The following is a 27,752-nucleotide window of genomic DNA, read 5'->3' as shown; positions in this document are numbered from 1 at the left end:
CTTGATAAAGTGTGTACTAGTATCGGCAACGGTCTATAAAATAAACTAGCCATATTAAGAACGATTTAAACATTGGAAAAAATTAATAAGATAATGGATAATGCTAGTTATTTCTTATTTTCTTAATTAGTTTTTATTCTTTTGTTACAGTACGCCCTCTAAGTGTTCAATTACTGAACAAACCACAACGTTTGGAAGCTGACAAAGAGTATACAATCACATGTGAGGCAGTTGGATCAAGACCGAAGGCGCAAATTTCTTGGTTTCGAGATAATCGAAAATTTCGACGTGGCAAGGTAATTTTTATGATTTTTATACTTTAATTTAAAAACTAGCAATACACTATTTTCATCCATGTATTAAACTTTTCAATTTTATAGAAAACATATTGACTTACATAAAAATATATTACCACTTCTACAAAGATAAATGATTACGGAAATAGTCAAAGGTTATAAGAAATAATAAATAAAATATTACTATTTTTTTTATTGAAATATGTTTTTCTTTATTTTTTGGTACGCGTCATATCTCTTGACCTAAATTCACTTTTTCAATCACTTTGATATCGATTTATGGTATGTTTTGAGAATTTTTATTTCTATAAACGTATGAAAAAGTCATAGACATCTACCTGAGAATTGTGATAGTGAGCAAATTAAAGTTTTGTTGACGCTCGTACGTATACAGAGTGCCTATAGCAGTCAGTCTTCTTCTTTGTACCGAACGCTAAAACTTATTGTATTTTAGGTAGTGCAAAATAAAAGTGCATTTTAAAACTAGTCATAAAGAAATTTATACTTAATTTTACTTAACGCTCTAACCTTTGTTATCATTTATTTTATTTATACCTGTTTTCGGCCTTCAAAGGTATAATCTAATTTTTGTTGAAACATATTCAAGGACTAAGCTATTTAACCAAAATTCAAACAATCACGTAAATCCAATCCAATAAATACAATCGCAAAGTATCACGAATGTGGTGGTAATATTTGTAGGTGTCGCTTGTCCTCGGTCGCCTAAACTAAGGGGAACTCGAGGTATCCAGGCGAGTTTCATCTCCATATTCTCGTGATAACTTGCACTAGCTATTCGCGCAGAGATCTGCCACAGCAATTGTTTTTACTTCGAGGTCAACCAAAGCAATGAGATACTTGCGAATTAAGACGAGAATTTGGACAATTAGAAGTTTTGTTGCCACAGAGGTTGAAAGTTTATAACTTAGTCGATTTTTATTTTGCCAAGGACAAAGTATTAATATCTACAACCAAGAAGAATTTTTATATCAACTGTTACAAACCGAGTTTCACACCCGGTTTCTTGACTTATACCTAACAGAAAACTGAATCGGTTTAAATTTAACTATCTATTCAAATAAAAAACTATCTCAAAAACATAGGGCAAGATCATAAAAAGATTTTTTAGGATTTTTGTTTTTTTTAAGTGTTGCTTTTAACTGAAAAAGTATATCAAGTAAGATTGTAGAAAGAAAAAAAAATATTTCGTTGGAAAACAAATGCATTGTAAAACAAAAAATAAAATTAAAACTTTTTTTATATTTAAATAAATTCTAGGAAAAAAGTGTTTAATTGAATAAAAAAATATTTGAATGATATGTTTGAAGGTCACAAAATATTTATTTCAATTCATATTTATGAGGTTTAAAAAGGCATACATGAATATTAAATAATCAGAAAATACTATGTAAAATATATGTTTGATTTACATTAAATTTTTATTGATATTAGAATTTGATTTACATTTGATTATGCAAATTCTTCAAAAATTCTTCTTTTTTTTTCATATTTGTTATTGTTTTAAAACAGATTGAATTATATTACTTTTCTTTTGTTGCTTTACACCATTGTTCTATGCTTTTTAATCTCAACGAAAAAGTAAGTTTACTCAGCTGCTAAAAAATGATCATATTTTGTACTTGGCATGAATTGGAGATATTTCATACTGCTCTCTTCACATTACATAAAAGAAAGATATTGTTGGGAAAACTTTGGGAAAAAAGAGCACTTTGCTCCAAATCGCAAATTGTACAATCTGTCAAGCTGCTGTTTAAGCAAAGTATTTTTGTCATATTGCTGTCTGGTGTTCACGCGTGTCCAATTTTCCTCATCGCAGAAAATGAAATTATTTAAAATAAAGTCTAAAAATAAGGTAAAAGCAATTATATTCCTCGTATTGGAAGAGACTTTTTCTTTATATGGCCAGTCAGTGTGGGAACGAGGGGAAGGATGATGTGGAAATAGAATTCATAGATTAAAAATGTAAAATACACAAAATTTAAAAAGAAAGTGAAATTCGAGTGGTTCGGGAAAGCGAAAAATGATGCATAATCCCTCAAACTAAGGAAAGTAGATCCTTCGAGTGGCTATTATATATATTGAACAATAAATTAGTGGCATTTTATTAAACTTTTTTTCTCTACCTCATTGCTCTTCTTTCCTCCGTGGAGTTTTTGTAGTGTCACAAAGTCATCAATAGTAGTACAATGGTAACGATGTCGCCCCTTATAAAAAAATAAAATAGTTTTATTTTACTCTTCAATTCAAATTTCTAATTTCACGAAAGAAGTCTGTAAGGAAACTGTCAAAGTCCACGTACGTTTAAAAATAATAAATTTTCTAGCTTAAGAAATTTGGTCTTTAGAAGAAGTCTTTAGACTTCGAAATTTGGTCTTTAGAAGAAACTTTAATAAATGATGTCTTGTTTATCATGCTTAAGAGATATTTAAAACAAAATTCATGAAAAACAGTATTTTTTTCAACCATTTCTTTTTCTTATTTGGTGCATGAAGTCACCTTATAAGCTCGATTAGTAGCAGGTTCGATTCGCGCCGTTGCAACAAAATTCATTAATAGTTGTGATGGGCTGGTGTAGTGCGTGATATATGCATGAAGGAGGTGCACTCAGCCTCTGAAATTGAGGAGCTGATAAATGAAATTATCACAATGGGCTCTATAGCCTAAGTGTGTCCTTCGTCGACACCCAATATAACTTAACCTTACCTTGTTGTATGTATCCCCTTAATAAATCATGGTTGTACACATAACTATGATATCATTGATTTACTCAAACAAACTTATTTCTCAATTTCGTTATAAGTAATCGAATGAATTAAATAATTGCAGAAAAAAAGTTTTTTCATAGTTTACTGATAAGGGAGAAGAACAAAAAAATTGTATCATAGAAAGTTAATTCTTTCGAGTAAAGTGGTTATTTCACTGAGTAGTCAATGAAATTAATATAAAAAAAAATTGAAGAAAAAAACAACAAATTATCATCTAATGTATTTTTATATCTATTATTGAAACTCCGAACAATCGAAATTCTATTCGGTATTAGCGTTGATATAATTCACTCAATTTTATTTTTTCTATCTTGTTAGCTTTTTATTCGTAACATTTTTTTCCTCGTACGACCGTTTCAACTATTTTTCTTGTTTACTTCCCCCGTTTCGTATTTTTTTTACAATCATTATTATCTCAATCGCACAGAGTAGGTAGAAATACAAGAAGCGTACGTAAAAGATAGTTGATAGTCGTATATATTGTAATATGGTACGTGCGCTTAAATTTATTTGTTTCGATTTATTGATACGAATTCAAATCAAGTTTGTCTGCAGCAGGTAAGTATAAATGGTACCGATTCCTTCTGTATCATCATAAACTTATTTGAATGGATAAAGTTGGCGCCTTCATGCTTTTATATAATACTTCTGTTAAAAGCTCTCAGTTTTATTTATAGATATCTCAGAGAGTTCTCGGTAAATTTTACGAATTGTTTCTTGGTTATGTTGATAACAAGAAAATAAATAATTAAAAATATAAAAACACAACTGCGTTAAATGAAATCTGCAAAGAAAGAAGCAAATTCAGTAGTTTACATATCGACTTTAACAGTGGGGACCCATTATTGGGAAAATTTAATGGGCTCCAATTGTTTAAGTCGCTATGTAAACTACTGGACTTGTTTCTTTCTTTTCAGACTTTATTAAACGCAGTCAAGTTTTTTTTTTTAAATTTATTTGATTGTAGACTTTTTAGTGCCCTAACACTAAAAAAATTTTCTCATTATACTCTATTAAAAACTTTAAACCCATTTATTCTTCCTAATTAAAACATATAACTTATTTATTTATTTATAATTCCCTTTTAATTTACATTTTTTGATACCCTACTCGATTTATTCTGTTAATTTTTTTTTATGAGCGTATTACTATTTCGCTCCCAAAACCATCGATTTTGCTTTGTTTTTAAAATCATACCAAATTTAAGAACTGTGCATAAAACTGCAAAACTTTTTTGGGTTAAAACACTGACTTTGATAGTTAAGTTATCCTTAACCGTACAGAGAATCGGTAAGAACCTTTCGTAAAGGACGTATAAAAGGATGAATAAGAAAAAATTTCAAATTTTTTGTATTATTTTCGATTTACGTTATCGAAAATGATAATAAAAATTTTAAATATTATTTATCAATTAATCACTCTTATATAGGTCTTTTGAGAAAAATTCATATCGATTCTCTGTTAATGAGAAATTTGCCCTTTTTGGTAAAAAAAATAACTACTCGTTACGCGCGCAAAACATAACCGCTTCTTGACAGTCGGGTAAAAATAAGTTTGCACATTTGTTCACTTGTACAACGCGCCTTTGACCTGCTAAAAAAAAAGGAGTTGAATAAGTGTTGAACAGAAATCGCTTCACAATCAGAAACATGTTAATTCACTAAATCTCTTGATATTAAGTTTTCGTCGACTTGACAATTTTTTTATGATTTATTTTATTTCGTTTTAAATTTTCTATATTTACTCAATTACTTCGCTTTTACGCTTAATTATGTAGAATTCAGCTAGCCATTTCGTTAGACGAGACAAAAACCATTTCAGCCGATTATAGGCCCCAAAAGTTTCGTCTTAGGAGAAAGGCACCATATGCAACTTTCGTCCATCTCTTACAAATTTGTTGTGTGGTAGCTGCGTTTTAATTGCACCAGTTGTTGAAGGGCTGATTTTAGTTTATTAAATAATTACTAAATGCAATAATAATTTTGTCGGATTTTGCACAAAATAGATTTTTAGTCATAAGGCAGCGTGAAAAGTAGCAGTTTTAATGTGGTGTCGTACAATAGTATCAGACCTACTGATTTTCCCCTGATGACACAACTAACTATTATTACCTTCTAACGAGAAACGAAATGTTGTTAACTTTAATGATGACACACTCTCAAAATATCCTGATTAAAATGAATTATGCCTCTAAATCTACCAATAATCAAAATAAGTTTTTTTTGGTGGCTTAGGATGTGCTAACTCCACACATCCATCTCATTCCACCATTTTGATGAAATGGTTTACATAATATCCATTTATTGTGATAGTAAAATTACTATAGAAATAAATTGTACCACTGTTTATGGGATGAAATGTTTCTTCTTTCTAATCTTGATGACAAATAAACCTTGCTAGCTATACTTTGTTGGTGTTATTTTATGGCGATAGTAAAAAGCAAAAGAACATTAAAAAGTAAAATATACAATCAAAATGTTTAATAATTCTTTTAAATGAATTATTTTTATCGCGACATTAATAAGATTATAGTGGAGAGAATGATCGTTTATCTTTAGGAGGTATTTACACATAATTAATGAAAGTATCAAACGATCAGTCATACATCAGAGACATCTAAGATCTAAGAAGAACTTAGAAGCCATGATCGTTACGATTGAATTTATATCCACGCACTGTCCGTTAAGCGGAATATAGTCTAAGTTTCTTAATAGATAAACTTTTTAGTTTCGTTGTCAAGGTTTATATGAAAACCAAGCCGATTTTGAAATCCATGGCAAGTTTCTGAGGTATCGAATGAAATTGCTCCGGGAATTAGTCTGGCAAATGATTCAAATTTTAATCGGAGGCAAGCGATTTTTCCCGATATTTTAAAATTTTCTTGGTATTTATTTGAAAAAAAATCGAGAATTTGTAAAAAAAATTAACTTAGAAATTTGACGAAACTCGATATATACAGTATTTTCGACCCAAAAGATTTAAAAATGAGGTTTATTTTGCGACGCGATGAGTAATTTTTGAGATGCAACCTAAAATTCTGAATAAAAACCCTTTTGTATCGGAGAATTTTAGGACAGCTTGAAAAATAGACCAGAGTGGACAAAGATGCTAAATTTTTGTATCTTGTTGGTCTTAATAACGAATTTAAATACACTTTTGTGTCCAAATTTCTTCAAAAAATTACTTTTATCCAAATCGTAGTCAAAAAATCACTTCACTTAGCTGTCCATTGGCATCCAAAGTAATCATGTGTGCAAACATTCGATTCAATCAGTTGAGAATAACGGCTTTAAAATCTCGTTGCAAGATTTGATCCGAACAAACATACAATCATACAAGCACACATACAAGCATTGCAATTTAAATACAAGCTTGTAATAATGTGAAAGTCAGTTCGTATATTTGGCCTTATCCAGAACGGCAGCGTACTCATATTAATATAGAAACATTATTGAATTTATTTATTATGTACTGGAAACACATCTAATGCATTTCTATTTATTGTTATATTTCAGATTGTTGAAGGTGGTAATGAAACTGTGGTAACAAGTTCAGTAACCTTTGCACCCGTACCAGAGGATGATAATACTGTTCTAAAATGTACCGCCGAAAATCCTGAATTACGTGGTAGTGGTATGGAGGATAAATTAACATTAAATGTTGTCTGTAAGTAAAAATTTAATTAATCATAAAATTTATTTAAAATATATGTAAATATTTTATTTAAAATTTTCACTCTTAAAGCATCATGTATATGAATTTTTTAAGTCAATATTTATTACCATTTTCTATTTCACTGTGTAAAAGGGGTTTATTAAATTTTTATAAAAGAATATCTTTTACATGCAAGTATATGATTTTCAAGGTGCCAAAAGTGTTATTTGCTTATTTTGGATTCTTGGTTGTTTACGAAAATACTTCAAGTAAATAAGAAAACACGCAATGGTTTTTGACATAAGGTTGAAATGTACGAAAAATAAGATTATGATTTTTCGATATCTGCCTTGCTTTTGAAAATATTCAAAGCTAAATAATAAAACAAAATTTTCCATTTTCGATATTTTGAAAATTACTCCAAGTATCGAAAAATTTTATTCTTATTTTCATCTTATATTGTCAAGCTATAACATAATTCACCGTCAAAATTTAAAAATAATTTTTTTTTATATTTGTGACCCCACTACCGTGCTCATGCATCCTTACCGTGCTCATACAAGCCAATGTTAAATGTGCCTTCTTTTGAAAACATTTATTTATTTAGATAATCGGGCAACCTCCTCCTAAAATTTTCTCCTCCTAAAAGAGTTGATTAAGACTTAACCCAATTTTATAGTTAAAAAAATGAAGCCTTTAATCGAAAATTGCCCTGGCCCTCGTACATTCTTAAATGTAAATTTCCAATTAATTTATAATTGATAATATTAGTAAGTATGACACATTTGATGACACAAAAATTAAGCTTTAACAAGAAGAATAAAAAAAGCAAAATATTTTTATTGTAAATATATTTAAAATACAAAAATTTCTGCAATTGATACCAGCGATTACATCGGGTCAAAAATCCGTTTTTTAAAGAATATTTCCAGCAATATTCATAGAAATAAATTATTCCAAGTGGCTTCGCGAATCAAAACTAGTATTTCCCGTCTTGTTATTAGCATATCCTTTTTTATTATCCCAACTCGTGAGAGTTTTCTATCCCTTAGTCTTGTTTCGTCTCGTTTCTACTCTTGAAAAAATTGAAAGAGAAATATGAATATAAAAAACCTGGCTTCTGGTTTTCGATTCATTTCTCGCTGGTTTATTTCTTAAAACAAAGGCATCCTAATGATATACCGTAATATGAATAAGTCCGAGCTAGTCCCTATCATCAATCACAAAACACGACGTTCTTGGAAAAAGAAAAATTATTTTTACTTCTGATAAGGTGACACGAATAAAAACGTATTTATTCCAATAACCTTGTTTTTAAACGAGAGTTTTCTATACCTTAGTCTTGCCTCGTCTCGTTTCTACTCTTAAAAAAATTGAAAGAGAAATATGAATACCAAAAACCTGACTTCTCGTTTTCGATTCATTTCTCGATGGCTTATTGTCTTTGCGTTTCGTGAACTTTGTCTCTTAAAACAAAGGCATCTTGATGATATACCGTTATATGAATAAACCCGAGCTAGTCCCTAACATCAATCACAAAACACGACGTTCTTGGAAAAAGAAAAATTATTTTTACTTCTGATTAGGTGACACGAATAAAAACGTATTTATTCCAATAACCGTGCTCTTAAACATAAAAAAATATAATTACATTTCAACTTTATCCGATTTTCCAAAATATACAAAATTAAATAAAAACAAACATAAACAGTAAAAAATAAAAAAAATTATAATTTAATGTTTGAAACATTCAGTTCGACAGTCCTAACATAATTGTTGTTTATACTAATTTTTTTTTTTTTTTTTTGGTCGTAGGGGAGAGCTATAAAACATTACTTTTATACATCATACAGATAATTGTTTATGTAAAAAAAATATGAAAACAACTAATTGGCAATTACAAATTTAGTTTTGCTGAAAAATAAATTCATGTAAGACAAACATGACATTGTAAAAATAAGGTTTACATATCATTAAAAATAACGGGAATAAAATATGCTGACAACGAACGAACCAGTCGACATAAAAGTTATATATTATTTGTATTCATTCCCTTCTACACAAATACAGAAGAAAAATAAAAAAAAAAAAAACAAAAAAGTTATTTTTTTCTATATACATTTATGCTACTACCTCTCTACGTTGTATGTGCTTTTACTCGTGTATATCAGCCAAAGAGAGATTCTTAACTTTTTAAAAGAAAGTTTTTGTTTTTACTCCCAAAATTGAAATTTAAAATTTTCAGCCATGCTGTAAATATCATAAAAATTGTTAAAAGAAGTTCTTCTATAAACTTCGAAAGTTAACAAATCTTTCTATGCCAGGTAAACAAAAGTAGAAAGGTAGAAGGGGGTCAATTTGTGTCTGAAGTATACATGTAGGACAGAGTTACAGTCACCTTCATACTAGTTCCATATTCTACTAGTTATCAAACTAATTTTTCTGCACATGATAAATGGTAAGTAATCAGATGTTCTAAATTGGAACTACTGAAAAGGCGGTCCACTTCCTGTTTAATAGTATAACTTTTTATCGTCAGTTGACGGGATTTATCTAATTTGAATTTGAATTTTTTTATTGGCCTAAAAAATAGTACAAGAATTGCCATCTTGTAGTCGAAATTGTTACTACTGATTTCAGACTTTCTTCTGATTTTAATTAGTACGAATTTATATCGCCAGTTGGCGAGTTACAACTTCCAGTTATTAATATTTACTGATAGTGTAGGATATAATGAGTTGCAAATGGTTAAGTGCTCTTTTAAGATAAAATTGTTTTTGCTCTCTCGTTTGCTAACTTTCAAAAACAACAGAAGTCTCTAGTCTTGACAGAAAAGAGTCACTTGTTAAGTTTGTAGTGACACTGAATACATACGGCGTTCAGTTCAACTTTCTATAGAACCATCTCACTAGCTATAACTCCATTTTCTGGGAACAATATACTTTTCATCCATTGCCATTTGTTATTGTTGATTCAATATTGGTTTATTCCATGGTGGGATCAAGGGGGTACGAAAAAAAGTATGGTAAACACATCGACCCTTCGTTGCGTCATGGCTATCTATTCCGACGCCCAGTAAGATATTATGTCAGTTGCAAGCCAATTTTATAAAGTGACCTTTCGGTGTCAGAGACCAGGTCTTTTCTAGGAATAACTAAAATACTGACTATGGATAAGCCAAACACGATATATCTGTGCCATGTCACAAGATCAATCTGATATAAACTTTTTTTTCGTTTGCATTTTCAAAATGGTTTAAATAAAATAAATTTTGAAAACTAACACCCCGACAATTACAGAATCGTGCTCTAAAAGATATGAAAACAAGAAAATATTTTCATCTGAAATTGTTATGATCAGTAAAATCGTCATAACAGTCGGGAGACCTCTAAGATTAAACAGTTTTCCACAAGACCAAAAATAGGTTCCCTGACTGTAATGACGATTTTACTTATCATAACAATTTCAGATGAAAATATTTTCTTGTTTTCATACTTTTAAGAGCGCAATTCTGTAATTGTCGGAGTTTAAGTTTTTGAACTTTATTTTATTACTAATGAAATTCGAAAATTTTTTGGTCTGATTTCTACAGGTGACACTTACAATGGTTTGTGCCGTTTGGTCGTTGATAACGGCGGCAAACAAAACGGACGGCGCGGTATCAACGTTTAGTGAACATATACACACCATTTACATGATGATAACATACCATATTTACAATATTATTATATTATTGTGCCCTCACCCCTCCATCTCTTACATTCAAAACCACACCGTAAATATCCACGTGTAGTATATTTTTATAGAGACTAGATAAACTTGACGGTTGGAAAAAAACAATTGTCAAGCTTGTAATTTTAAAAAATGTTTTTGCTTAAACTTAAAACTTAAATGGTTTTTAAGGGAAAACATGTGATATACGAATCAAAATTCTCTAATTGGAAACACCCAATGTCCTTATTTTAAACTGAACTAAAAGAACAAAATATCATTCGAACTTTATAGTAACGATATTAAAATGTTTGTTTCACTACAGTATTGTAAACAAGTTTTGGATTATATTCACGTTACATACATATAAACCAAATACATGCTTTGTAGTCAGCAATATGTTCTTTTTAGCTTTACAATATCACACAACTACAAAAATATATAATATATTGTGTGCAAGTGCCACTTATAAATTTGATAATATAGATATCTCTCTTCAATCATCAATTCTCTAACTATAGTCGTCCCTGTTCATCAAATGATAGATCTTCGATAAACTCATAATTAAATTAAAATCTTGTTTTTATATCATCGAAAACCTTATATTTTTATGGTATTATTATTAACTACAAAATTGTCTAAATATTTAAATTTTTTATCACACTCTTTAGATTCTTTTGATATAGATATCCAATTGAAAAGGATAACCTGTATGATTTATAATTTTTTCAGCCAACTTTGAACGATAAAATTATAATTAAAGCCCGGTGACCGAGAAATTTTTTGTGATTTTTGGAAACTTTTTTAATCAAAAAATGTATTTATAAAGTTTTATTGAAATACCTAGTATGATTCAATTAACCAGATTTTGTAATGATAATAAATTTTTTATAATATTATAGGCAAGATTTGTCAAGGACTCTTTCCGAGCTTAGTATTTGTGCTTATTCTGCAGTTGCTTCCACTTTTCAGTTTTCCAAAATCTTTTTAAATGCATCGAAAATAAAAATAAAATTTTTCTGAAATTATCGCAGCTAATCTACTCTCACATCTAAAACTATTGCCTGGGTTGTTTATCATGTTTAATAAAAGTGTTTCAAATTAAGGAGTTATAATAGTGCGTTTCATTCGAAACGCACTATTATAACTATTAATTTAATATTTCGATATCATAAAAATCAAAATGATTCCAAAAATTTAAAATTTTATTTATCAATTAAGTACCCTGTTATATGTCTTTTGTAAAAAATTCATATCGATTCTTTACGGTTTCTGAGAAATTAACTATCAAAGTCAGTGTTTTAACCAGAAAAAGAGCACATTTTGCATAAACCATATAAAGAAACGATATGAATTTTTTACAAAAGACGTATAAAAAGGGTTGGCCCATCCCCGGTCACTACTCCAGGAACCATTTGGAGCTGTTTAAGAACAGCAGGAGAGCTTTTCCGTCGACGGACTTTAGGTCGGACAGGTCGTCAAAGAGAGGACGCCTCAAGTAAGTCCATCGCGTCATAGCAAGAGTTGGGCAATGACAGAAAAGATGAGACATTCCTTCTCCTCACCACTGCGATAGCTTCTGAAGTAGTCGTGATACACTGTCAGGCCTGTCAGGCCCGTTCAGCATGCCTGCCGTCCAACCAGTGTCTTGTAATAGCCGCAACAACTTTGCGAACAGAGGCCCATGGAAGTGATATAAGATCTTCGGAATGCCTACGATTGTACTCAGACCATATCTGTCTTATTGTACCACAAGTTCGTTCTTCCCTCCATCTAAAATTGGCCTTTTTTAAAATATCCTCTTTGAGGAGCAACTTGCAGTTCGCAAATGGAACTCCTGGATATTTATTGATGCTTGTGTCCGTCAGCATTATGCCATTCTAGCAAGCTCGTCGGCTTCACAATTTCCTGGAATATCCTTATGTTTCGGTACCCATACCAGAATCGTGAATGTAGTAAATATTTGTCATCATGAAACATCCTGTATAAAATATTACATAATTTGTAATACATATTCACATATATATGTAATATATTGTTAACATGTCAGTTAAAATTAAATTCCTTGACAATATGAGACGGAGATACATACGGACTACATTGTGTGCTGTATAGACCGTGAGCTCATACTAAAACGAAACTTTACCTGTCATTGATAAAAGTAAGGCTGGTTATTAAGAAATTTACTTTTGTCTGCTGTATATATTAAATGAAAGTTATTAACAGCATCTTAGTAGAAAAATAAAATATCAGCAAGTTAGTGAGTGTAAGGTCGCCCTATTAGCTCAGTTGTGTAAGGCGTAACCAATTACGTCCATGATATGCTTAGGGTAGCGGATTCGATACCCGCCGTCGCAACAAAAATTAATTTAATTAATAGTTGTGATGGGCTGGTGGAGTGCATGGTATATGCATGAAGGAGGTGCACTCAGCCTCTGAAATTGAGGAGCTGATAAATGAAATTATCAGGGGAAAAGTGGTAAAACACATATATGGTATCACAATGGGCTCATTAACCTAAGTGTGTCCTTCGTGGACAGCCGATATAACCTAACCTAACCTAGTGAGTGTAAACGTGTCGAAAAATGAAGAGCAATTGTTAAAAAACAAGAGGATTTTGTAACTATTTCGACAGTTGCAAATTTTGCCTAATTTTTTACCTGTCGGTTTTTCTCTTGTATTCTGCTGGCAGTAGCTTTCTTTTAACATATAGTACAAAAAAAATGTAGTCTTACAGGCCATAAAAAAACGGAAACTTCGTTTCATTATGTACTCTCGGTCTTATATGTAGCGTATCGAAGGGTATTCTATATTCAAACCAAAAAATACTTTTCAGTTTATAATTCAGAAAGATATTTTACAATTTCTAACAACAGCATCTATTGTTAAAAATAGTTTTTTTTTTCATTCGCGGTTTTCAACAATTTTTTAATATATATTTATTACTATTTTAAAATATTATGATTTATATTTTTACTTCAAACATCAAAAGCAATAAAAATTGTATTAAAAGCTTTTATTCTTTTTCAAATGTTTGTTAGAAAGAGAAATTTTGCAAAAGAACTTGATGGAAATTTAGTTTAATGCAATCAGTTAACAAAAACACATGGCATACTTTTGTGCGATTTTGAAAATTCTAGAAGAATATGAGGAGTAACTTGGTTGTATGCAAAATGTGTGCGTTTGTTACATTTTCTTAATTTCTGAATACATTTTTATGTAATTTAACATTTGTAGTTATTAAAATACAATTTCCTTGGTTGACTTTAAAATAATGAGCGATCAAGTAAATCGGGTCATAATAATTTGGTGGATGTGCTTGGATTCAGAGGGAACGCTAAAAACTGCGACAAGACTCACGTAAGATCTACCAAAAAGGATTTTGCGTTTGTTTTTCTCTTGGTCAATTAAGAACACTTTTATACAGTCATCAAAATTGTAATTGAATTTCCAACTGAAATTCAATAAAATATAAGCAAAAGGAAATTAATAAACAACTACATTACCAAAGTATGGTTTTACAAACAGTCGCAAAAAAATAATTTCAAAATATATTTAAAACAAAACATGCAAAAAATTATAAATGATATCCTGTTTCAGACCGAGTGTTTCAAAAGTTTCGGATTTCAGTAATCATAGTATTTTTTTGGTGATTACGCAATTTAAAATATTTTTCAATGTGCCTGTAAGAAACCGTTTACTGTTTTAGAAAAGTTTACAGACCTTAAATGTTTTTTGATATTTACTTTCATATTGAGATTTAAAGTAAATATCTCCGCGCCTTAATGACAACAAAATATCAATATTTTTATAAATAGTTGTTGTCAAAACTTATGCTTATTATTAAGTAAATTTCATTTGTATTGAACTATGTTGTAAACATATAAACAGCTTTTAAAGGCACACAGCAGCTTTTGGTTGGAAAATTCAATCCATTTTGTCAACAATGCATAAATTAAAAAAAACATAAGGAAGGTAATAGCCTAAAAATTTAACCCATGTAGTTAGCAACTGTATTTAAATACAGGCTTTGTTTATGTTTTTTCTACCTTATTAAAGTGTAAGGCTATTATCTTGAATTGGGCAGAGAGTCAGAAAAATATAATTTTTTTTATAATATTAAGGATATTGTAATATACAATACAATTAATATCAATAATTGAAGTCGATGGACCGTCTCCTACTTGAGATGAACTTATTAAAGTTCGAATCATTGTCATGAACAGTATCTATAGGAGGCTGTGTTAATAGTTTTTTATGTATTTGAGCTTGATCATTGATGTATCTATTTTAAAATAAATAAAAACATAAATTATTGACTATTTCATTGTAGAGATGTAATAATGTAAGGTTCAAACAAGAACAACTATATAACTATACATATACTATATATACTAGAGTAACAGTTATAGTTACTCTAACGAGTATTGTGATTGTGGGAGAAATAACTATAGTAGCAGAAATTTAAACAGCTCGCCGCATACGGTATATTGTATAAGAAACATTTGAGTTTTAAATTATACTTTATTTCACTTTATACCGCGTATACAGTCCAATACTTTTTGATGGTAGTGTAGCAAGACAACAGCCTTAAATTTGTTCTAGATACCTTGTATAATAGGTAATACCAACATTTATATATATTTTGTTTGTAGGAGGTTTTCCAAACTAAGTAAACGTTTGACTTGAACAAAATAAATTACAATAATTTTTCATACGTAGACATGTATATTAATCTGTTACTACAATAATTTATTAGTTACCATTTTTCATTTCAATATTTTCTACTTTTCTATATATATTTAATATATATATCAGTAATCGTCTAGAGATTTCAAATCAATCACTTCATCAATTTTGACATCAATCAATTTTGACCGTTTCATTATTGAGATATAACAATGCAGAGTAAATCAACTTTATTGTTGAACAGAAAAGACTATAACACTGGTCAACAAAATTTGATTTTTTTTTGTAACGTTGATGTGATAGAACATGTTTTATAGTTTTTGAGATGCTGAATTCGAATTCAACTTCAGAATTTCTCTAATACATAAGGCTTTCGAAATATTTTTACCTAAAAAAGAGAAAAATTTATTTTTTTGTTATATTCGAAATTCCGTAACGCCACTATGAATTTATTTTCTCATATGGAAATTGAGGAATTCTTTTTCCTTCCTTTCTTCTTTAAAATAATTTTTGATTCCTTCCTGTATCTCTTTTGCTCTTCCAGAAATTGTATAATTAGTATAATTAGTTAAACACATTCTACTAATATAAATATTTAGGTATAATTCATTAATTCTACTTATGTATTACCTATTTATTTTATTTCCTGGCAAAAAGTTTTTGAAAAATTCAAAATTATTTTTAAAGGGGAGTGAATGAATGATATTCATCGATGGCGTAAATTTTTTTGTAAGAAAAAATTTTTCACCGATGAAATATGACTTTGAATTTAGAGAAAAAACAAGTTTTTTTTCCATATTAAGAGGCTCATTTCTCGGAAACGTGACGTGATGAAGCAAGTTGCGCTCAGAATCGTATCTAGCATGTCAAAAACTTTTCAAAAAGTTAACTCATGCTTCTGTTTAAAATTTGTGTTGACCAGTGAATTAGAGTAGGCGTGGCACCTATTGTTGTTGAAGAAATATTAATATTGTATTAACAGAATATAAACAAATGTTGTACACTATATATGGTATGATAAACATTTGAGTGATACTGAATAGATAAATATTACACATAAATTCACTACAAGCTTGTATACTTTTACCATGTATATAACAGATTTACAATATTGTAGAAAGACAAACACTTGAACTAAATTTTCATACACTTTCCTTACACTTTTGAATACTATATTGAAGACTATTCTTTCCTCAATTTATAATAAATTTTGATAATAAAATCCCTGTGTATTATAAATGTGAAAGTAAGCATGTTTGTTTGTATGTTTTTTGTTTGTTTGTTTGTTTGTTTGTTACGCCTTCACGCAAAAACTAACGAATTTAATGAAACTGTACAGCAATATAGCTCATACATCAGAATAATACATGAGCTATAAATGAAAAAGATATAGATACTAAAAAAAAAATTTTTTTTAATAAATTTAATCTGACATTTACTATTTTAAATTTTACAGAAATCTTTCATTTATAGTTTAAAATGATGATCAAAGATGGAGCAGAGTTATAATCACCATTTTGAACCATAAATTAAAGATTTCTATAAAAATTTAAAATAGTAAATGTCTCATGGCTACCTTTTCTGATATACTCAATAAATTATGATGAATTTACAATTTAAAAAATTGAAAACTGTGCAAATAAAATGTAACGTTGATAAGTGAGATCAAAATAGGTGGAAGCTATAAAGCGATGGTTTTTACTTTTAAGCCCAGTGAAGCGGGCGGATATCAAGCTAGTATATTATAAATTTTCTTCAGATCATTGCTATTCGCATGTTCGTGTCCGGCTAACCTTAAATTACGAGCTAATGAGTTGAAGAGAGTTTTGTTGTTCTCATAAAAAAATAATTTTTTTTTTTATAGAAACAAGCACATCAAAATCAATTTTCCTGCTATAAGACTTTAATATTAATAACAACATTTGTAATATCTTTTGAACTTTTGTTTTTTTAATGTCAAAATGTTTTATAAAACTTTTTGTTTTTATTTAACTTTTTTAATATATTATCGAGAATTATAAAAATAAATTTAAGTGAATTATATTATACTATTTTTTGTCTTAATGAACTGAAGAAAATTTCTAAACAAAAGTGAAACATGCTATTTTTATTTTTGTTTTGAATGAAGTTGTTCAACTAAATTATTGGAAAACAATAACGATAGAATTAAAGAAGGAAAAACACTATTCAGAAAGAGTGCTAGACCAAAATAAGCCACCTCCCAATAGTGTTCGTAAAAAATGCGTAGCGCAGTAGCTGCGTTAGGTAAGCGAATTCCCTCAATGGTTGAAAATAATAACACATTTTTCTTAAAACCAATTATTGCATTTTTAATTTTTTTTAAATTTTTATTTCGCAAACAAAGTCTTTACTTTTTTGTTTAGAACTGATCCAAAAACACGAAACTAATTTTAATTTTAAAATAATTCCAAATTTTGTACTTTTCATACTCGCTTTCACCCGTTAAAATTAATGAAAAATAAGAATTCATTAAAGATGTTGCATTAGAAATTCTAAAAATAAAAAACGAAATTGCACGAAAATTAAGATAATTACTTATTGAAATTTATTAGAAAATATCATTAAATTTTCAATGTAAGCCATTTATAAAATCCATCGACTTATATATGTGCATCTGCAATTATATGAATAAAGTAGTTTGTGGTTACTATGGTAAGTCCCTGAAATAAAATCATACACGGAGCAAATACGCTCAGAAAACTACCCCAGTAGCTCTACCCTTTCGACGTCAGCCTTAACAATAGGATACTTTAAATGTAATATAAAACAACCAGTGGAATTGTTCCAACAAATTTAAACAAATGAAAACATACAATTTACTCAATTAATTGTTGAAATACCATGTATAGACAATTTTGACTATACATGTCACACATACATAACTGATAATCCCAAATTCATACATACTATAACATTTGCATCTAATGTGTGCCCTCGTGAGTAAACAGTGATGTTTACAAAAAAATGTTTCAAACAATAGTTTTTTATTTTTCGATAAGGAACAATTTTTTACATTTCATCTTTTGTTCTATGTCTAAAAGTTTACAAGATGGGTCCTACGGATCCAAGATCAAATTGACCTATTTGACGAACTCGACCTCACTTTTTACGTCCTGAGTGCGTTGTGAAAAAAAAATTCAGCTAGATATCGTTATTCGTTTTTAAGTTTTCGTGTTCACAGACAGACGGAGGGGCAGACAACTGAAAATGGACTACATAATTTAGATTCTATAACACCTATACCAAAATTTTTTTCGTAGCATCAATATTTTTAAGCGTTACAAACTTGGGACTAAACTTGATATACTATGTTTATTTCATATATACCTACATGGTATAAAAATCTATAAAATGTATACGTCATATTTCAACTGAATACGTCATAGTTTTTATATCACAGGTAAAAATAATAACCTCGTAACAATGAAAAGAAATTACACACATTTTTTTTCCAAACACACATATATATGAAATATACATTTGTGGGTAATATTTTTATATATTAACCATTGTTGTTTTTATTTTTTTAAATTTTAATGAAAATATAACCAAGCAAGCTAACAGCAAAAAAACAAAAAATCCTAACATAACAAGTAACGTCTGTACTTAACTCTAGTTATGTTTGTATAAAATAAAATAATGCATTTGTAGCTTTTGTCCTGAGTTGATTTTTTTTCTCTTTAAAAAAATATCATGTATATATTTTATAAAGAAAAACTTTATTAAATGTTTCTGTAAAATTTAACGCTAAACAAAAGAAAGTCAACTTGGAGACAAGTTTTAACACATCTACATGGAAAAATTTCATTACATATACAATACCACACACGTATAAATGTACACAAATTATTATTAAATGTAAGAAAACCAACTCTGTTGAATACGATCTTCAGAAGCTAAACCAGTAATTTTCTTCGTAACATGCAAATGATTGAAAATGTACCAAGCTTTTTTTGCAAACTACACACTTGGTTTTGGAATATTAACCCATCAGCATTCCCGTCAAACGTTTTACAATATTTAGTCCAGCGATAAGAGATTTGCTCACGCGTTAAATATTCTTTGGTTGACTGTGAATAATTATACCTGATATATATGAAATATATCATAGTGAATTAAGTTTAGTTCCAAGTTTGTAACGCTGAAAAATATTGATACTACCAACAAAATTTTGATATAGGTGTTCATAAAATCACCTAATTAGCCCATTTCCAGTTGTCTGTCCGTCTGTCCACCTGTCCGATTGTCTGTCCGTAAGCACGATAACTCAAAAACGAAAAGATATATCAAGCTTTTATAGCGTGCTTGGGCAAATTTAATGAGCAGCATTGATCAATTGAGTCTTGGGTTCGTAGGACTCATCTTGTAAACCGTTAGAGATAAAACAGAGAAATAAACAACTTTTGCTTGAAATTTTTTTTTGTAAACATCACTGTTTACCCACGAGGGCGCAAATTAATAATTTTATGTTTTATATGGGAAAATCAGTTATGAATACGTAGGTATCTAAGAGTGGGTGTCTTTTTTTATTTACATGACGTCAAAAAACAAACGATTGCGTCATCAGCACTGTCTGTAGATGGCATTTCAACAATTAACTCAGTCAATTGTTTGTTTTCACTTGCTTTAGAACAAAAATCAAAACAGTCATAATCATATTCAATAACTGTAAATATTCATTACATATTGAAAACGACGTATTTATTTAGAAAATGAATATACTTAATTAAGTAAGAATACTTTCAATAAAAATTTTAGTAAAATTAATCATAAAAAAATTACTTACAACAACGTCATCTGCATTTATTAAACTTACCATTAATATTAATTAGTAATTATTAATTATTACCAAAATTATTACACAATTAAGTGCTATGATATACCATACAGAACCAAATATCCGTAAACGAACGAATGATTTTCTGGCTAACATCTTTATTTTCGTGATGCGAGAAGCTCTCACAAATTTTGAAGGGCTTGCAAAAGATAAGGATATTTAACTGTAGATAGGTTAAAAAAATCTGAAAAATTAATAATTCAAAAATAGACAAAATTATATGAAGAAAGAAAAAGTTTCATCCACATTTGATATTTGAGAAAAAAAGTTATTTATAAATATATAAGTATTATTTTCACTTGAATGATTTAAAGTATGATTCTATCAAGATCAATAAAGTTTAGCAATTCAAGTAAAATTAACTTTTGGTCGTTGTATTTGATAAATATTTCTAGTTTGGGTTAGGTTACAGTGGCTGTCCTGGCATGGGACACACTTAGACCATAGTTTCCGTTGTGATACCGAAAAAGGGTTGGCCCATCCCCGGCCACTACTCCATGAACCATTTGGAGCTGTTTATGAACAGCAGGAGAGCTTTGACGTAGACGGACTTTAGGTTGGAGAGATCGGTAAAGAGAGGCTGCTCAAGTAAGTCTATCTCCTCATGAAAAGAGTTGGGCAGTGACAGAGAAAACGAGACACTATCTCCTCCTCCTCAGCACTGTGGCAGCTCATGCAGTAGTCGTGATACACTGTCAGCCCCAAGCGTTCAGCATGCCTGCCGCCCAACCAGTGTCCTGTAATGATACAAACCGAAGAATTCCAAATATTTCCATCTTTTCAATGCACTATTTATGAGATTCTTATTAAGGTTGTTTTGTGTATTTAACAACAAAACAACTTCAGTTTCGCAACTTTGACTAAATTTTTGCACTCAAACGAAAAAAAAAAGGATTGAACAACTTTAAATTTTGAGAAAGCTCTTTTATACTATGGTTTTATTTATTACGATATATCTAAAAATTGTGTGCGATCGATGTGATGCATGTAAAGTAGTAATTTTTGGAAAAATGTTTGATAAGGTGAACTAAAATTTTTCAATTAAATCAAAAACCAAATAAATGGGTGAAGGGACAGAAGAATATATAGGGACTCCTTTTAGCCGTTTGATAACGTGGCATGAAGAAGCTCCCTAAGTTTTCTGTGCAGTATTTTAGATGCAGTTGCGACATATCCTAAAGTGAAAAAAACTGTGATCCTTATGTCTTTAGGATTTTATCCATTGGAGAACGCCTTTTAATGATTGGCGCTACTGAATCAAATTCCCAAAATAAATTATTATTTGAATCCATTGACTCTGACTGTACGGAATATCGGGAATAATACATTAATTGTCTAACAGGAAATTAATAAACGGAAAAAATATCACTAACGTTGTTGTTGTTGCTGTATGAATATATCCTATAATAAAACATTTAAAACACAGACAAGGATAGATAGAAACATTATGCATACTTTTGTCTTAATTAAGGTTAAACAGTCGTCAGAGGACGTCAGTCTGAAAAATATAGAATGTACTATAATTGTTTCTTCTGATAGCAATGGTAGTTGCCTACCAACTCAAAAGAATACGTCAAGCCTGTGTAAAAAATTAGAGTATTTGATTACGTATGCCGTAGATATCAATTCTTAGAAGTATTGACATTATATGAACAATTAACACTTAAACATTTTAGCTGAATTAGCCTTTTTTAAACGCTCTAAAGTTCTTTTACAAATATCTTTGACGTCGATACATATTTGCCAAACATGGTAGCCAGATGCTTCATATTACGATATTCTCTGTTGCAGGGCGTTCTTTTAAACTCCGTCAGTGGGTTTGAAAAATTTTGATTGAGATCAAATTAAAAGATATCTGCGTTGTTATAGGGGATGTTCGTTGACCGAAACCTTGACCGTTGACTGAAATTACAATTTCTTTATTATAATTCTTCCTGGAAACTATATCCACTAGCGAGCGCAAAAAAACACGTTTTATGACTTTTTTTTTCTGGAAGAGCATTTATTTTACATAAATATAAAAAATATACATAACGAAAATTTCTAATTTTAAGATCCCGTTGTCCGATTTCAAAAATTTGATATGGTACTGCTCCTGTAGGAAGTATCCTGGAGGTTCTCCAAAAAAAGACCGGTGAGCACCATATCTCCACTTTAGATTATTCAAAATGAAAACATTTCTTTAGTCGATAAATGAATAGGTGTTAATCGATGGAATATTCAAAATTATAATTTTTGAAAAAATGATGGCTTCCCAGAAATGTTATTCCTTCGATTAATATCTGGGGGAAATATCTAAGGAAATTGTGTAAAAAATTCGAAACGACCGATCGGTTTCAATGCAACCTGCCGCTTCGTAGAAATTTTGCTCACTGACTTTAAAAATGCTGTTTCGAAAAAAACGAGTTTTAAATTTCAAAAGACGTTTACACTAAATAAATTATAATAATAAATAAACTTTTTTTATGCGTTTATCTTCGTGAATAGTTATCGGATCAACTTGAAATTTTCAGAATTGAGTCAAAAAAGTTTCAGAAAACATACGATCGAAAAATCGATTTTTTTTTTTACAGTTCTAACTGGAGATAACTCTTTGCAGCTACCGTTGATAATATTCTGAGATTGGCAAGAATATCTGAAGCTGTATTTCTATTCACTATCTCTGAATAAACAAAATCCAAACTAGCATTGTAAGATTTGAACTAACTTTGACATTTGCTTCATTGTTCGTAAATTTATGAAAAAAGTAATTAAAAGCGAAAGAAATTCGCAAAATCTTGAGAATTTGAAGATCAAGGCATAGTACAAACGTAAAGATTATCCAAGTGTACCTATGGTCTTTCACCTACAGACTATGAAAAGAAAAAGTATTAAAAAAAAGCATGGCGCAAAAGTAAAAGAAATATGTTTTCTTTTTTCAGTGCAGAAAAATTAAAATTTACTATACATTAATTAGTAGCATTATTTACAGTTAAAAAGTGATTATCCGTGTATTTTACATTTCCCATACCATTTAAAAAATAAAACTGAAGAAGATATAGGACTATATATAATAAAAAAACAACACCCCTAAGGAGTGGTTTAATGTAAATAAAAGATATTTTAAAAATTGCCTTTTTTCGTTTTAGAATTTTATTTTATTTATATTATAAGGAAACAAATTAACAAAATTACTGTCATTCTTTTGTTTTGTTTTGTAGGGATGTGCATTACATGTATTTTATCTGTGTATGAATAGACCTTCAGGGCTTACCAAAAATTATTTATATGTCCTGTGTGTCTTCTTAATGTTACAGGTACATAAATATTATAACAAACATAAATATTATGACCTCTGTATACATACACGGCAATCTTACTGTGACTAAGAGGCTATGTGTTTCAAGTCCAGAAAATACAAGTTGAATTTTGTCAAGATTTTTACTAACTTTTATCCCTGATGATCCTCAACTATAACTTCAACCCTGACGTGCACAAGCGTAGAATTACTCATTCACTAGGATTAATATGTACTTTAATCTTACACTGACCTATTGACCATAGCCCTACCTCACCTGTTATTTAAGAGCTACAACCAAATCAGCTAAAAATCATACTTCGAATGATAGGTCTTAAGACCATGGGTATGTTAGTTGATATAAAAAGTTCCTATCTCTAATGATGGGCTTTTACTTTAAAAGTAATTTATCATTTTTTTCTAATAAAGGGTTCATCAGTGTTATTTTTTCACATTTGAGTTTTTTTGGTATTTTTGGAGCCTTCTTTTAGATGTAGTCTATGAGGTCTTTTTTTTCTATAAGAAATGAAACATCGATACTGAATAAAATTTATAGTTTTTGAAAATTTTGTAACAAATTCGCAATTTTAGCCACCCCTTATCTGATTTGCTAATTGAGGGATTAAAAAAGAATTATTTTTTAAAAAGAATTTATTTGAAAAATGTTAAAGCAATTCTGTTATTTTTAAGTCCTTAAGCCACAACACATTTTTTATAAAAATTCATCTCAATGCTTTTAAAAAGCTTTGATTTTTTAACTTCACTTGTATGCCCTGGGAATTTTGCAGTCACTATTTTACTCACTTCCATTGAAGCTGAAATTTGGCACTAGGTTGGTTCTCGTGACAATACGTGTTTATTGCAAGTATTGTTTGACTTTCCCATCGCTTCCACCATATCCATGCATTTTTCATTTTTAAATTAAGAATAACTTTAATGTGAATAACTCATAAGAGATTTAATACAATAAAATCATGGTCCTAAAAAATTATTTTTATTTAAATTCTTCCTATTTGGAACGTTATTACGAATGAAATAACAAGTTTTTTAGTATCATTTTAAGTGATATTCCAATTAAATTATATCTATAGTATATTATTTTCATGTTGGTAAAACAAACTAAAACAAGTGAAAACAAACAATTGACAGAGTTAAATACCAGGCATAGACAGTGTTGATTACTCTATCACATTACACATGCATACATGCCACACATACATAACTAATATAACTGATATTCCCATATAATACACACAATAAAATTTACACCTAATTTGCACCCTCACGGGTAAACAGTGATATTTACGAAAAAATGTTTCAATCAAAAGTTGTTTGTTTTTTTATATAATATTTTTTACATTTAAACTTTTGTTCTATCTCTAACGGTTTACAAGATGAGTCCTACGGATAAGACCCAAATTGACCTATGTTGCTCATTTACGAACTTGACCCCACTTTTTACGTCTCAAGTACGCTATAAAAATTTCATCTTGATATCTCTTTTCGTTTTTTGAGTTATCGTGTTGGCAGACAGACGGACAGATAACCGGAAATGGACTAATTAGGTAATTCTATGAAAATCTATCCCAAAATTTTTTTCCTAGCATCAATATTTTTAAGCATTACAAACTTGGGACTAAACTTGTATACCTTTCATATTACATATATGCATGGTTTAAAAACTCAATGGTCGAATTTTTAAAATTGAATTTAGTTTTCATATTATTTCTATGAAACAAGTAAAGCTCATCGTTTTATTTGAATGAACCTTTTATATCAAATTCCATACTTTATAAACTAGTTTTTTCGAAAAAATATTCAGAATAAATCTGTTTAAACGTCATTGATCCTTTTTTCTGTTTTACGTAAATTCAGTTCCAAATAGCAAAATTTTGCATGCTTAAAAAATTTGATAAAAAAATCCGCATGCGATCACTACTATATTCCAAGTCTGTATATAGAGATTGTGGAATGTTTTACCATTTTTTCTCATTAAAATGAATTTTGTTGTATCAAAGCTACCGTCTACTAGTAGTAAACACATTTTTTTGTTTATATTTTTTATTAGTTGGTAAAAAAAATTCCTATTATCTAGAAGTCTTTTGTAAAAAAATACAAAATTAATTAATTTTAATAATATTTACTGTCTATTTCATATGTTGATTGTTTATGGCGTCTTTTTAGTGAATCTTTTTTTTTTTTTATATTTATTTGTGTTGGTGCTTTTTATGTAAAGATCAGAGAAATTGTTAAAAAATAATAATAAACAGATGTGCAGGTAACAGCAACAAGGTAAGTAATGTCGAAATAAAAATTATAATTTATTTTATTTCTTGATGGTTACATGTAGAAAGTATTTTTATTTCGATGTGGGGCCTGTAAGTACTTACTGTCTACAGGGCAATTCATTACAATCCGTATACGCTACAATGTAAAAATGACCAGTTTGATTTTGCCTTTCTAAATCGTTTAGCAGCCAACGATATATGAGTTTGAACTGAAAAGAAAGAAGCTGATGAGAGATTTGAACCACATCTTGTCTAGACAAAATTTCGATGAATGATACCCTTTATTCCATATTGGTCCAAAACTTTTAGGTTTAGTTGTATCGTGCATGGGTAAAGGATCCTAAAACCAGTTTTTACCCTCATAAAGATCCGTTGTATTTAATGACATTGGAACCTTTCGAAAGTAATTCTATAACATATGGTTTCGTTTTTTCAGCAGATGTACAAGATCCTAAAAACTAACTTTCTTAAAGTGGTATCTTCTTGAAGCGCGTTGGGAACTTTTTGGCTTACGCTAACTTTATTCTAAACGGTGGAAAAATAAAGCTAAAAATTCAAACTAAATTCAACTTGCCTGATGGATCATCAGGATATCGCTGCTGGACTACTATTCAAAAAATTTGCGTTCGAAAACCTAACACCGTCCAATATATTTTTTTCTATTATTCATAATAATTTTTTGTATACGTGCGTTACAATTTCAATTTATAAATTATTCATGAAATTTTTATTATTTCTATTAAAAATAATTAAAAAATACTGTCATTTTCAAGTTTTCACTTTTATCAACAATCCCCATGACATAAAAAGCTAATATTACCCAACCAACATTAAACATATCTAACGAACGCAATCATTTCTCAGATTTCGTAAAAAATAACGTTTCATTTATCAAAATTTTTGTATCGGAAAATGATAATAGGCTAAGTATAATTAACCCAGAAAAGAATTATGTAGTGACGAGTTAATAAATTCAAGAAATAATCCAGAAATAATTTGTTGTATTAGTATTTCCGCGAGGTATTATGAGCATAATATGTGTAATAGGGAATATTCATGTATTTTTTTATATTTTCAATTCATTGTGTGCTCCCTTATAACAAAGTAAAAATATAAATACTGCTTAAAGATGCTGTAATAAAGTGTATTAAAAAAATATTTAAAATACATAATAATTTTGAGATATTTAAGCGCAGTTTTTTGGCGCTTTGTATTGATGGCGTATAAGTACGTGATCTGTCAATTGGTGACAGTTCAATGTATAATTTACACTTTAAAAAAATGAATTTACAACATAGAATTTACACTCGTTAACATTAAGTTTTCAAATAAAAAGCCGTAGAATAATAGAAATTAATGTAATATCATACCAAATGTAAGTAATTAATATCATACAGTATGTCAACAAATTTGACAATCCAGTACTATGATGTCACGCCCGTTTAAAAATTTGAATTTCCCGTTTTAGAAATTTTGAATTTTTCTCACTTTGTACTTTTCTTAATTAATATTAAGTAATTAAAAAGTAATTAATTACTAAAATAATGGTTTAGTTCAATTGTCCAGCCAACAAAGTTACGGAAAAAAATTATTTGAATCAAATTTAAATTTCATGAATATTCCCTATTGATTTTGTTTCTAAATTAGGAACCTATGCTTACAGAAAGTGAATAAAAGTGAAATAAACAATTTTGAATTAAATACATGATAGATAGATAGATATACATAAAATTCGTTTACACAAATATATTCTCGTTTTATACGAAAAAATTTCGTTGTGTTTTATATTTGTAATTCTTATTATAAGAAATCTTTCTAGTAAATATTTAATCCAGCTTGCCATCGTACAACTGATTTATGTTTTACGATAAATACATAGCAGGCCAAAGCAATATAACTACTCTTAAAAGGAAATAGATGATGTGTAACTTACATTTAATAGGTATTGTTTCCACGTTAAGGTGTTGCAAAATTCATTTTAACTTGTGTAGCGTATAAAATTACAGGTTGATTTTATCAAGTTGATTTACAAAGAGTTCTTGTTGAAAACAGTTTTCAAAGTGAAAACTGCTATAGGCGCGTTAAACGATTTTTAATATATAGTCCGCTCAAAGTAATGTTTTTACGTGAATTTATTCACGTAAAAACATTCGTTAATTATTCAATCATTTAGAGAAATATATATAAAATTGA

At 29.2% G+C, this 27,752-nt stretch overlaps 1 protein-coding gene across 1 annotated transcript in view; it reads left to right on the top strand.

The window, feature by feature from the left end:
- LOC123292976 overlaps positions 1–27,752 on the top strand; it is a 290,099-nt gene that overhangs the window by 16,596 nt on the left and 245,751 nt on the right. The window contains exons 3-4 of the mRNA XM_044873690.1: positions 151–296; positions 6,598–6,748. Coding sequence (XP_044729625.1) covers positions 151–296; positions 6,598–6,748 — 297 coding nt within the window. The remainder of the gene's footprint in view (positions 1–150; positions 297–6,597; positions 6,749–27,752) is intronic.

The sequence above is a fragment of the Chrysoperla carnea genome, chromosome 2 (assembly GCF_905475395.1).
Source record: "Chrysoperla carnea chromosome 2, inChrCarn1.1, whole genome shotgun sequence".
NCBI lineage: Eukaryota > Metazoa > Arthropoda > Insecta > Neuroptera > Chrysopidae > Chrysoperla > Chrysoperla carnea.
This window is presented reverse-complemented; position numbering and strand designations above follow the sequence as displayed.